This window comes from Leptodactylus fuscus, chromosome 5 (assembly GCF_031893055.1).
Source record: "Leptodactylus fuscus isolate aLepFus1 chromosome 5, aLepFus1.hap2, whole genome shotgun sequence".
Classification (NCBI taxonomy): Eukaryota; Metazoa; Chordata; class Amphibia; order Anura; family Leptodactylidae; genus Leptodactylus; species Leptodactylus fuscus.
The window spans coordinates 214,520,161-214,534,428 of record NC_134269.1 but is presented as its reverse complement, the minus strand read 5'-3'; the positions used below and the strand labels follow the sequence as shown (position 1 = coordinate 214,534,428).

The 14,268-nt window shown below is 43.1% G+C and overlaps 1 protein-coding gene across 3 annotated transcripts in view; it reads left to right on the top strand.

The window, feature by feature from the left end:
- Nucleotides 1-5,129: 5,129 nt before the first annotated feature.
- ITPR2 (inositol 1,4,5-trisphosphate receptor type 2) overlaps nt 5,130-14,268 on the top strand; it is a 179,696-nt gene continuing 170,557 nt past the window's right edge. For all 3 annotated transcript variants that reach the window (XM_075275279.1, XM_075275281.1, XM_075275278.1), the window contains exon 1: nt 5,130-5,461. In XM_075275279.1, coding sequence (XP_075131380.1) covers nt 5,370-5,461 — 92 coding nt within the window. In that variant the 5' untranslated portion in view covers nt 5,130-5,369. The remainder of the gene's footprint in view (nt 5,462-14,268) is intronic.

Here is a 14,268-nt window from a genome sequence, read left to right as displayed (position 1 = left end):
AGTAGTTATATTCTTGTACATAGGAGTAGTATTATAGTAGTTATATTCTTGTACATAGGAGTAGTATTATAGTAGTTATATTCTTGTACATAGGAGCAGTATTATAGTAGTTATATTCTTGTACATAGGAGTAGTATTATAGTAGTTATATTATTGTACATAGGAGCAGTATTATAGTAGATATATTCTTGTATATAGGGGGCAGTATTATAGTAGTTATATTCTTGTACATAGGAGGCAGTATTATAGTAGTTATATTCTTGTACATAGGAGTAGTATTATAGTAGTTATATTCTGTATCCTAGTTGGTCAGTGACTTGTATTCTCCCTCAGTCTTTTCTCTATTAATTTCTAGTACACATATCTTACATATACTAGGTGATTAGTCAATTCTTTGATCATTTTTTGAATTAATCTTCTCTACCCTCCTATATTACACTATATAGTAGATATATATATATATATATATATATATATATATATATATATATATACACACTCACCGGCCACTTTATTAGGTACACCTGTCTAACTCCTCGTTAACACTTAATTTCTAATCAGCCAATCACATGGCGGCAACTCAGTGCATTTAGGCATGTAGACATGGTCAAGACAATCTCCTGCAGTTCAAACCGAGCATCAATATGGGGAAGAAAGGTGATTTGAGTGCCTTTGAATGTGGCATGGTTGTTGGTGCCAGAAGGGCTGGTCTGAGTATTTCAGAAACTGCTGATCCACTGGGATTTTCACGCACAACCATCTCTAGGGTTTACAGAGAATGGTCCGAAAAAGAAAAAACATCCAGTGAGCGGCAGTTCTGTGGGCGGAAATGCGTTGTTGATGCCAGAGGTCAGAGGAGAATGGCCAGACTGGTTCGAGCTGATAGAAAGGCAACAGTGACTCAAATAGCCACCCGTTACAACTAAGGTAGCCAGAAGAGCATCTCTGAACGCCGCACAGTACGTCCAACTTTGAGGCTACAGATGGGCTACAGCAGCAGAAGACCACACCGGGTGCCACTCCTTTCAGCTAAGAACAGGAAACTGAGGCTACAATTTGCACAAGCTCATCGAAATTGGACAATTGAAGATTGGAAAAACGTTGCCTGGTCTGATGAGTCTCGATTTCTGCTATGACATTTGGATGGTAGGGTCAGAATTTGGCGTCAACAACATGAAAGCATGGATCCATCCTGCCTTGTATCGGTAACGGTTCAGGCTGGTGGTGGTGGTGTCATGGTGTGGGGAATATTTTCTTGGCACTCTTTGGGCCCCTTGGTACCAATTGAGCATCGTTGCAACGCCAAAGCCTACCTGAGTATTGTTGCTGACCATGTCCATCCCTTTATGACCACAATGTACCCAACATCTGATGGCTACTTTCAGCAGGATAATGCAATGCCATGTCATAAAGCTGGAATCATCTCAGACTGGTTTCTTGAACATGACAATGAGTTCACTGTACTCCAATGGCCTCCACAGTCACCAGATCTCAATCCAATAGAGGAGCATCTTTGGGATGTGGTGGAACGGGAGATTCGCATCATGGATGTGTAGCCGACAAATCTGCGGCAACTGTGTGATGCCATCATGTCAATATGGACCAAAATCTCTGAGGAATGCTTCCAGCACCTTGTTGTATCTATGCCACGAAGAATTGAGGCAGTTCTGAAGGCAAAAGGGGGTCCAACCCGTTACTAGCATGGTGTACCTAATAAAGTGGCCGGTGAGTGTATATAGATTGATCAGTTACATACTGTATATTATATTATAAATGTGATATTTTCTCTCAGTTCCCATCCGGTCTCTCGCTATGAGTGAATCCTCTCTCTCCACTCCTTTATGGTATTACACTATATAGTCCTAACCTATCCTTCCTATCCTACTAATATTATAAATGTGAAAGTTTGGATGTTTGTTACTCGATCACAAAAAAAAATGGCTGAACTGATTTGGATGGAATTTGGCTCAGGTCCCAGGGCTGTTATCTCAGTATGTAAACAATCAGCTAACCCTCAGTCTGTTGTGTACAAGCATCTGCATATTATCTGATCTGCTCCAGGCAGTGTTTACACACTGGATGGGAAAACACCTCTAATCCAAATTGGCAGTTTGCTCCTTTTAAACATGTCGGGAAAAAGAAAATCTAATTTTGTTGCAAAATTCTAAAACAACGAGAGCTATGAAGGAAGCCAGAAGTCACAGAGTTCTCCTCAAGCAGAGCTGAGGGGGATCATCAATACCAACAACACACTCATTATATGGCGTCCCAGCGAGCTGCTGAGATGCCGGAACAATCACGGGCACAGCGCAAGGAACGAGTTTAGCGGCAGGCCAGCTTGACAGCTGCTGAAACACCGGAGCAGGCGAATTATCAACGTCAACAACAGGCTCATTATATGGCATGAGATGCCAGGACAATCACAGGCACAGCGCAAGGAATTCAGCGTCAGGCCAGCTTGAGAGCTGCCAAAAGACCGGAGCAGACAAACCATCGACGGCAGCAATTTGCCGAATATAGGTGGATCATCAACGCCAACAACACGCAGCTGAAGTTGCGGGAACAGGTTAGTACTATATATATATATATATATATATATATATATATATATATATATATATATATCTCATTTGGATCTGTCACTTATATACGTGATATTTTCTCTCAGGTCTCTCCCTATGAATGAATCCTCTCTCTCCCCTCCTATAATACACTATATAGTGTGTGTGTGTAATATACTGTGTATATATATATATATATATATATATATGTGTTAGCACGTCAGTCAGTTATATGATATATGTGATATTTTCTCTCAGTCTCCTCCCGCCTTCCCTCCCGGTCTCGCTATGAATGTATCCTCTCTCCTCTATTACACTATATAGTGTGTGTGTGTGTATATATATATATATTTTAGCAGGTCAGTCAGTTATATTATATGATATATTCTGTCCGGTCTCCTCCTGCCTTCCCTCCCGGTCTCGCTATGAATGAATCCTCTCTTCTATATTACACTATATAGTACATATATACTAGCAGGTCAGTACTATGATATATGTGATATTCTCTATCCGGTCTCCTCCTGCCTTCCCTCCCGATCTCTCTCTCTCCTATATTACACTATATAGTGTCAGTCAGTACTATTATATATGTGATATTCTCTCTCGGTCTCCTCCCGCCTTCCCTCCCGGTCTCTCTTCTCTCCTGTATATTACACTATATAGTATATATATATATATTAGCCGGTCCGTCAGTTATATTATATTATATATGTATATCTGTCCGGTCTCCTCCCGCCTTCCCTCCCGGTCTCTCGCCTCTCCTGTATATTACACTATATAGTACATATATATATATATATTAGCAGGTCAGTCAGTTCTATTATATATGTGATATTCTCTGTCTGGTCTCCTCCAGCCTCCCCTCCCGGTCTCTCTCCTCTCCTATATTACACTGTATAGTATATATATATATATATATATATATATATATATATTAGCAGGTCAGTCAGTTATATGATATATGTGATATTCTCTGTCTGGTCTCCTCCCGCCTTCCCTCCCGGTGTCTCGCCTCTCCTGTATATTACACTGTATAGTATATATATTAGCAGGTCAGTCAGTTATATGATATATGTGATATTCTCTGTCCGGTCTCCTCCCGCCTTCCCTCCCGGTCTCTCTCCTCTCCTGTATATTACACTATATAGTACATATATATATATATATATATATATATTAGCAGGTCAGTCAGTTCTATGATATATGTGATATTCTCTGTCTGGTCTCCTCCCGCCTTCCCTCCCGGTCTCTCTCCTCTCCTATATTACACTGTATAGTATATATATATATATATATATATATATATATATATATATATATATATATATATATTAGCAGGTCAGTCAGTTCTATTATATATGTGATATTCTCTGTCTGGTCTCCTCCAGCCTCCCCTCCCGGTCTCTCGCCTCTCCTGTATATTACACTATATAGTATATATATATTAGCAGGTCAGTCAGTTATATGATATATGTGATATTCTCTGTCTGGTCTCCTCCCGCCTTCCCTCCCGGTGTCTCGCCTCTCCTGTATATTACACTGTATAGTATATATATTAGCAGGTCAGTCAGTTATATGATATATGTGATATTCTCTGTCCGGTCTCCTCCCGCCTTCCCTCCCGGTCTCTCTCCTCTCCTGTATATTACACTATATAGTACATATATATATATATATATATATATTAGCAGGTCAGTCAGTTCTATGATATATGTGATATTCTCTGTCTGGTCTCCTCCCGCCTTCCCTCCCGGTCTCTCTCCTCTCCTATATTACACTGTATAGTATATATATATACATATATATATATATATATATATATATATTAGCAGGTCAGTCAGTTCTATTATATATGTGATATTCTCTGTCTGGTCTCCTCCAGCCTCCCCTCCCGGTCTCTCGCCTCTCCTGTATATTACACTATATAGTATATATATATTAGCAGGTCAGTCAGTTATATGATATATGTGATATTCTCTGTCCGGTCTCCTCCCGCCTTCCCTCCCGGTCTCTCTCCTCTCCTGTATATTACACTATATAGTATATATATATTAGCAGGTCAGTCAGTTCTATGATATATGTGATATTCTCTGTCTGGTCTCCTCCCGCCTTCCCTCCCGGTCTCTCTCCTCTCCTATATTACACTGTATAGTATATATATATATATATATATATATATATATATATATATATATATATATATATATATATATATATATTAGCAGGTCAGTCAGTTCTATTATATATGTGATATTCTCTGTCTGGTCTCCTCCAGCCTCCCCTCCCGGTCTCTCGCCTCTCCTGTATATTACACTATATAGTATATATATATTAGCAGGTCAGTCAGTTATATGATATATGTGATATTCTCTGTCCGGTCTCCTCCCGCCTTCCCTCCCGGTCTCGCTATGAATGAATCTTCTCTCTCTCGGTTTCTCTCAGTCTGGGTTCTGGCCCCGCCCTCTTCCTCCAGCGGCTCCTCCTATTGGCCGCCTGCCTCTCGTGGCCCCGCCCCGCCTGCTCCTCCAGTGTAACTTCCCCTGCTCTGCTCCCGGGTCCTGTGCACATAGTGCGCTCTGTGTACCTGGCGCGGTGTCGCCCCCTGCAGTCTGTACAACTTCTCTAGGACACGGGAGACTGCGGAGACTTGGCGGTGATTTGTGGAGCCGGGGTCAGGGGCACAGCAGGGGCATGTCACCCCTCTGCACACACGTCTGCTAATCCCGCGAGCTCCAGCGCTGTCCCTGGACCTGTCTGGCTGCAGCACCATGCCCCGCCTGTAGGGGGCGCCCTGCGCAGTCACCCAGGATGCCGGATAAAATGTCCAGCTTCTTATACATCGGGGACATCGTGTCTCTCTATGCCGAGGGCTCGGTCAATGGATTCATCAGCACCCTGGGGTAAGAAGCGTCTTCTCTGGGATCAGCCGGGGGGCCCAGGGGGAGGGCAAAACGGGGCCCAGGTACCCCAGCCCCGGGGCAGGGAGGGCAACAACCTATCACACTGCACCGGAAAGGAGGAAGTGCTGAAACTTCTGTCAGAGGCCTAAAGTGTCAGAGACAGTCCTGTATACTGTGTATACCTGCTATATACTGGGAGAGTGCTGTATACCTGCTGTATACTGTATATACCTGCTGTATACTGGGAGAGAGCTGTATACTGTGTATACCTGCTATATACTGGGAGAGAGCTATATACTGTGTATACCTGCTGTATACTGGGAGAGAGCTGTATACCTGCTGTATACTGTATATACCTGCTGTATACTGGGAGAGTGCTGTATACTGTGTATATCTGCTATATACTGGGGGAGTGCTGTATACTGTGTATACCTGCTATATACTGAGAGAGTGCTGTATACTATATGTCTGCTGTATACTGTACTATTATACCCCCCTGAGCTTCCTGTATACTATTAGTCAGCTCCGTGTGCTGTATACTTGCTATATACTCCCTCAGCCTCTTGCTTACTGTCAGTCAGCTCCATGTGGAGAGAGATGACATAATACATATTCTGAGCATACTATATATACTATATGCACCGCCATCTGTTGTGCAGCATATAATATACATGCTATATACACCCGCCAGTTGTGTAGTATATAATATGCATGCTATACACACCCCTACCTACTGTGTGCTCCTATACAGCCATGCCCGGCTTCTCTGCCCTTAGGGAGATGAATCTCTTCTGCACACGAATGATCTCACTATACACTGGTGCACATGTAGGATCTCACTATACACTGGTGCACACGTAGGATCTCACTATACACTGGTGCACACATACGATCTCACTATACACTGGTGCACACGTAGGATCTCACTATACACTGGTGCACATGTATGATCTCACTATACACTGGTGCACACATACGATCTCACTATACACTGGTGCACACGTACGATCTCACTATACACTGGTGCACACGTACGATCTCACTATACACTGGTGCACACGTACGATCTCACTATACACTGGTGCACACGTAGGATCTCACTATACACTGGTTCACACGTAGGATCTCACTACACACTGGTTCACACGTAGGATCTCACTATACACTGGTTCACACGTAGGATCTCACTATACACTGGTGCACATGTACGATCTCACTATACACTGGTGCACACGTACGATCTCACTATACACTGGTGCACACGTACGATCTCACTATACACTGGTGCACACGTACGATCTCACTATACACTGGTGCACACGTACGATCTCACTATACACTGGTGCACACGTACGATCTCACTATACACTGGTGCACACGTAGGATCTCACTATACACTGGTGCTCACGTAGGATCTCACTATACACTGGTGCACACGTAGGATCTCACTATACACTGGTGCACACGTAGGATCTCACTATACACTGGTGCACACGTATGATCTCACTATACACTGGTGCACACGTATGATCTCACTATACACTGGTTTGTCATTGTGGAAGAGGGTTGAGGCACATGGGGGAGAGGTTGGTTGGATACACTGTGTAGTTGGACTGTAACGCTGTGGTTGGTCTTTATATGGTGGAGGGCACCCGCTGGTATGGTCATGATTGGGTGCACTGTGGCTGGTACTTATATGGTGAGGGGCACTGGCTAGTATGGACATGATCGGGTGCACTATAGCTGGTACTATGATGATCGGGTGCACTATAGCATGTACTGTCATGATAGGGGGCGATGTGGCTGGTACTATAATGATGGGGCACGCTGTGGCAGGTGCTGTAACAATGGGGTACACCCTGGTCGGTAAGGTCATGAGGATGCACTGTAGCTGGTACTGTAATGATGGGATACAATGGGGCATTGCACTGTGGTGGGTGCTGTCATGATGGGGTGCACCTTGGCTAGTAATGTAATGATGGGGGGCACTGTAACTGGTACTGTTATGATGGATTTCACTGTATCTGGTAGTTTAGTGATGGGGGCACTGAGGCTGGTACAATGGGGGCATTATGACTGGTAACATAATGATGGGGGGCCACTATGACCGGTAATGAAGGGGGGCACTATGGCAGGTAATGTAATGATGGGGGGGCACTATGGCTGGTAACATAATGATGGGGGGCCACTATGGCTGGTAACATAATGATGGGGGGCCACTATGGCTGGTAACATAATGATGGGGGGCCACTATGGCTGGTAACATAATGATGGGGGGCCACTATGGCTGGTAACATAATGATGGGGGGCCACTATGGCTGGTAACATAATGATGGGGGGCCACTATGGCTGGTAACGTAATGATGGGGGGCCACTATGGCCGGTAACGTAATGATGGGGGGCAACTATGGCTGGTAACATAATGATGGGGGGCCACTATGGCTGGTAACATAATGATGGGGGGCCACTATGGCTGGTAACATAATGATGGGGGGCCACTATGGCTGGTAACATAATGATGGGGGGCCACTATGGCTGGTAACATAATGATGGGGGGCCACTATGGCTGGTAACATAATGATGGGGGGCCACTATGGCCGGTAACGTAATGATGGGGGGCCACTATGGCCGGTAACGTAATGATGGGGGGCAACTATGGCCGGTAACGTAATGATGGGGGGCAACTATGGCCGGTAACGTAATGATGGGGGGCAACTATGGCTGGTAACATAATGATGGGGGGCCACTATGGCTGGTAACATAATGATGGGGGGCCACTATGGCCGGTAATGTAATGATGGGGTGCAACTATGGCTGGTAACATAATGATGGGGGGCCACTATGGCAGGTACTGTCATGATAGGGTGCACTGAAGCTGGTTCCTATTATGACTGGGTACACTGTAGCTGGTGTTTTCTGGGGGGCACCACGACTGGTCCTATCATGGTGGGCCCAATTACCAGTTTTGTAAAGAGTGTAATAATCTGAAGGTTTGGTGGGCTACACCGGCCCTCATTCTGGTGCGCACCGCTCCACATGACCTCGGACTGTATTTGAATTTGCCATCCAGGACCCTATGACAAACCTTCTGGTATTCTCCTTGACAGTCACCTTGTCTGTCATCCAGTCACTTCTATTTCCTGGATATTTTCTCAGATTTTTCTTTGCGCTGTCAGTTCGGGATTAAGATGTTTAAGAACACAAAGGAAAAATCTGAAATTCCACCTGTCGTACGCCGCGCCGGGACGTATACTGCCCACATATGTGCACACTCGGCTGGATTAAGGGGTGTTATATGGAAACATTCCAGCGAGGGAAATCTCTAAAGTGAAGATCCTTGAAGGTTTTCTCTATTTAGTAAGTCTCTTGGAAAAACTGGGCACATTGGCATCAAATGTAAAGGATATTGATACATCTGAAGAGTGGGATCAGCGGGTGGAGTATACGGAGGGAGTATACAGGTATGCCACTGGGGCAGGTGTCCAAAGGCCCACCGAAACCTGGGGGTAGGCCCAAACCCTTAGTCCAGGCATAGCCCTGTATACAGAAATTTTTGATGGTGTTGTCCTTTAATTACACACCAAGTATCATAAGTTAGTCTGTTAAAGGGATTCTACCATTAAAAACCTTTTTTTTTTTCTCGTTAACAGGACGGAATATCCTTAAGAAAGGCTATTCTTCTCCTACCTTTAGATGTCTTCTCCGCCCCGCCATTCGGTTAAAATCCCGTTTTTCGACGGTATGCAAATGAGTTCTTTTGCAGCACTGGGGGCGTCCTCAATGCTGCAAGAGAAAACTCTAGGACCACCTCCATCTTCTTCAGGAATGGGGTCTTGACGCATGTTCTTCCGGGGTTTGGCTTCAAACTTCTAGGCCTCAGGCAGAACCGACTGTGCATGCCTGCCGGCCACAAGAAAATGGCCGCTTACAATACTGTGTAAGCGGCCATTTTCTTGTGGCCGGCGGGCATGCGCAGTCGGCTTTGCCCTAGGCCCGAGGCCTAGAAGTTTGAAGCCACCGCCAGAAGAAGACCCATTCCTGAAAAAGATGGAGGCAGCGCTGGAGAGTTCTCTCGTAGCATTGGGGACGCCCCTAGTGCTGTTTGAGCACTGAGGACCGCCCCCAGTGCTGCGAGTGAACTCATTTGCATACCGATGAAAACCGGATTATATACCGAACGGCGGCGTGGAGAAGACATCTAAAGATAGGAGAAGAATAACCTTTCTTAAGGCTATTCCGCCATGTCAATGAGAAAATAAAGGTTTTTAATGGTAGAATCCCTTTGAGCTTCCTTTTTGAGTGGGTGGGACCTAAAACAAGTCTGTGTAGTATGGAGGGGCAGTCTCATGTATAGTACACAGAACTTCCTGCCATCAGCATAGTCACTCACTCACTCGCGGTTGCTAGGCAGTCTGAAATGACTGCACGACTAAGGAGACAGTGTCAAATCTGTGTGTTATGTAAAGCTATAGTGCGAGGCGCGGGGTGGGGAGAGGTCCGCACACAAAAATTGGCCCGGGGGAGAAAATAAATATGCACCCATCCTTTAACTTGTATAAGACTGTACAGAATGTTTCTTCAAGTTACCTTCCCTTTCTTCTTGCCTTTGGTTGAATTTTTTTTAAATTTTTTTGCTGTATTGTGATTTTTAATTTAAAAAAAAAAACAACTTTTTGCGTGTATTTTTTATGGTGTATGTTTTGTTTTGTTTTTTTTGTTTGTAAATTCTTTGTAGCATTTTAACATATTCTTCAAATTTTTTGTGAACCTCCCCCCATGGCATGTTTGCACAATACTGGTGACTAAAAAAACCTGTATGTTATTCAAGTTACTGTCTCTTTAATTCTGTAAAAAATGTTTTGTATTTTTTTTGCAACCTTTTGTATAATTTTTGTATTACCTTGATTTTTTATTTTAATTTTTTTTCTAATGAATCCCCAAAATTTCTCAGTTTCCCTATGGCTTATTTGTGTAACGTGACTAAAACCTGTAAGCAATTTCCTCAAATTGGCTACTTTTTTGTTTTTTGTTGGAATTTGTTGATTTTAATGCTATACATTTTTTTTTTTTTTTTGTATTTTATTTGATAATTTTTGTCTTTTTATGAATTTTGTAAATTTTTCTATTTTTTGTAAAATTTTTAAACATACCGTATATATTTTTAAAATTTTGTAATATTTTTGTAATTGTTTCGTATAATTTTTTTCTTTTTCTTTTTTTGTCAAATGGATTTGTATTTTTGCGCCCTTAAATTCTTTGGAGTATTTTTGACACTTTATGTGACCGTTCATGAAGCTTTCCCATCACATGTTTGCCTATTCCCGTGACGAGTGACCTTTGTGTCCGTGATAAGACGATGGTGACGTTTTCCGAAATGTAGTTTTTGTGTGTGGTGACTGCGGGTATTAGAGAATTCCATAGATAACAATTACCTGACACATTTTCGCCGCGTGATATCATCCGCAGAGCAGTCTGTATTAAGTCTATGGAGACGCAACGCCGGGCATAGTTGTCTCTGGTGTTATACGGCATTTATATACTGTCCTCTGTACTACGGACAAGTAATGGTTGCGATGATGGAAATTGCACCAAATCTTCTCCGTTCACATGGGGGTTTAGCTGCAGCCGGATAAGTCCGAGGTAACATCTGAGGATTTTGGGGAAGTGAATGTGAGAAAAGGGAAGTGATCTTTACTTACATGTGCAGTAATACGGGCACTGACATAGGAGAATTTGGGGGGGACTAAATTGAGAAAATAAGAAAGACGAGGGGTGCTTAACCCCCCAAAAGTTTGTCCCAGTTCGGCTTGGGTTTTGAGCAAAGTACCTAAAATTTTAGGGTAAGTTCACCTCAAAATCCTGACCAAAAAGATGTCTCCCACTGAAATCAGTGGAAGCTGGTCAGGTTAGCGAGATGCTCATTTTTCAAGCCGTTTTGCCTCGCGATTTGGCCTGAAGATGCTCCTTTCTCATTGGGCCTAATCCGGAGTGGAGTGCGCAGTGCACCGGCATTCAATCGCGGCTACCTGTATTTTGAATCCGAACCTGAGGCGGGTCCAAAATATCCTTACCCCGAGCAGAACTGTTAGGCCCCATGCGCACAACGCGTTTGTTGTCTGGGTCAACTGCGGATGTTCCCTTCCGACAGTTGTATCCTGGAACGGATCGGTACCCACGATCACATGGACGACTTGAGGGTCTGCTGCGGTTAATTTCAACTACCTGACAGAGAACTTTCGCCTCATCCCCAATTCTTGTCACGGCCTCTTTGTTAGAAGGAGGGTAAGTCGCTCTCCGTTGGGTTGTAACATTTGTCAGCCATATTGGCTTTGGTATTGTTGCTGTCACTCGGTCACGTCCCTCGTAAACACTTGAGAGAACATTCTACCCCCGTTTCCTCCATTTGCCTATAGATTATGACAAGTAATACGGTAATATGTCAGGCCCAGCAAACCTATAGAGTCAGGACGGGGCAGGAGGTAGCTAGCTTCTCCTCCAATATGGCGGCACAAGGCTTGCTTATGGCTCCTTAAAATGAGACCGGTGCCATATTGGCACCGTGCGGACTGTCAATTAGCTTTATTTATAAAGAAGAGCTGCACTCTTGAACAAGACGGCGACTTTTATCATACAGGGACTTCATACTGTCTTTGGCAAAAATCCCGGAGACAAACAGAGAGGAGCGCTTCTTCTGTAGAGTCTGAATCGCGGCTAAATGTCAGGAGTCGCTCCTGGAGATGTAGCGGGGCGGTGCGAGGAGGCGGAATGTGTATCTGTAAATAAGGTAGTAAAAATATATTAATCCGACTACTTATCTGATGTTGATTTTGTATTACTCCAGTCACATCCAGAGCTGCTTTTATAAGAAGGCCTCACGCCCTTGGAGTCAAGGTTTTAGGTCACACGACCATTAGCAAAACAAGGAGGCACGATGCTCTGTTTTATATCTAGGCTAGCAGAATTTTTGGTTGCAGCTCTGGAGGTGACTATGGTACAAGACCTAGTGTTAGATCACATGACCATTAGTAAAGTGTGGAGAGCAGGCAGAATTATGAATGCAGCTCTGGAGGTGATTGGAGACATTGAGAGATGCCTTGAGTCTACTGGTTTAGGAAAGATTTCCCCATAATGTTCCAAGCCACAGTGGTGACCCCAAGACCTCCCCAGATTTTGATGTGTATTGGTATTGCCCCCCCCCCCCCCCCCCCCGTGATATCCAATCCCTTAAACAGTAGGATACCTGACACATTGTAACGCGGCTCTGCTGTGTGAGGGCAGTGATTTTACCAGCTATTACATAGGTGACCCCAGTGATATAAGGACTCCGCCGCGGCTCAATTTTTCCCTCATCTCAACACAGAATGTTTTACGATATTTATTTAGCGAGTTTTCTGGCGATAAGATTGTTTGGTCGCTCCGAGATCTGCACTTAATTAGTTGATCTTGTCGTGTTTGGCCACCGCGCCTTTGTTAGGAGAGAGAATAAAAGTCTATTGATCGGCAATTCAGGTGGAATGAAGCCCAATACAGATGAGGTCACATGACCACAATGGCTTCCCTGCGCTCTATTCCTGATCAATGAGATCCCAGTATTAGTCAGCGCTTGTACCTGCAATACCAGACACAACCATGAATAAGAGTGGTGCTGTTTCAGGTAAATAAACGTGTTTCCAGGTATCTCCTTCTAAGGAAGTCCCATAGTCCTAGTGAAAGGGAGGACATAAGATGGCAGATCTGTATCTGGTCTGTCTATGTAGAAATGGCTTTGGCTGTGCAGATGGGAACCGCGACCCTAAAATCCTGAGTACGGGAAGTGCGGAGTTATGTACCATTGAGAATCCAGTAGCGCAGCTTTGATGAGCTCCAGAATTACTGACGGCTGCACTAATATAAACACGTCCGTCTTTTATTATAAACTGTTATGGCGTCTGAGAATTGGAGACACTTAACTCCCCATAGATTAATAGGACGCTCAGCTGTGGGAGATTACAAAATTTACTATGTGCAGTACTATAATAATACTGTCCCCTATGTACAAGAATATAACTACTATAATACTGCTCCTATGTACAAGAATATAACTACTATAATACTGCTCCTATGTACAAGAATATAACTACTATAATACTACCTCCTATGTGCAAGCATATAACTACTATAATACTACTCCTATGTACAAGAATATAACTACTATAATACTACTCCTATGTACAAGAATATAACTACTATAATACTACTCCTATGTACAAGAATATAACTACTATAATACTGCTCCTATGTACAAGAATATAACTACTATAATACTACTCCTATGTACAAGAATATAACTACTATAATACTACTCCTATGTACAAGAATATAACTACTATAATACTACTCCTATGTACAAGAATATAACTACTATAATACTACCTGCTATGTACAAGAATATAACTACTATAATACTACTCCTATGTACAAGAATATAACTACTATAATACTACTCCTATGTACAAGAATATAACTACTATAATACTACCTCCTATGTACAAGAATATAACTACTATAATACTACTCCTATGTACAAGAATATAACTACTATAATACTACCTGCTATGTACAAGAATATAACTACTATAATACTGCTCCTATGTACAAGAATATAACTACTATAATATTGCTCCTATGTACAAGAATATAACTACTATAATACTACTCCTATGTACAAGAATATAACTACTATAATACTACCTCCTATGTACAAGAATATAACTACTATAATACTACTCCTATGTACAAGAATATAACTACTATAATACTGCTCCTAT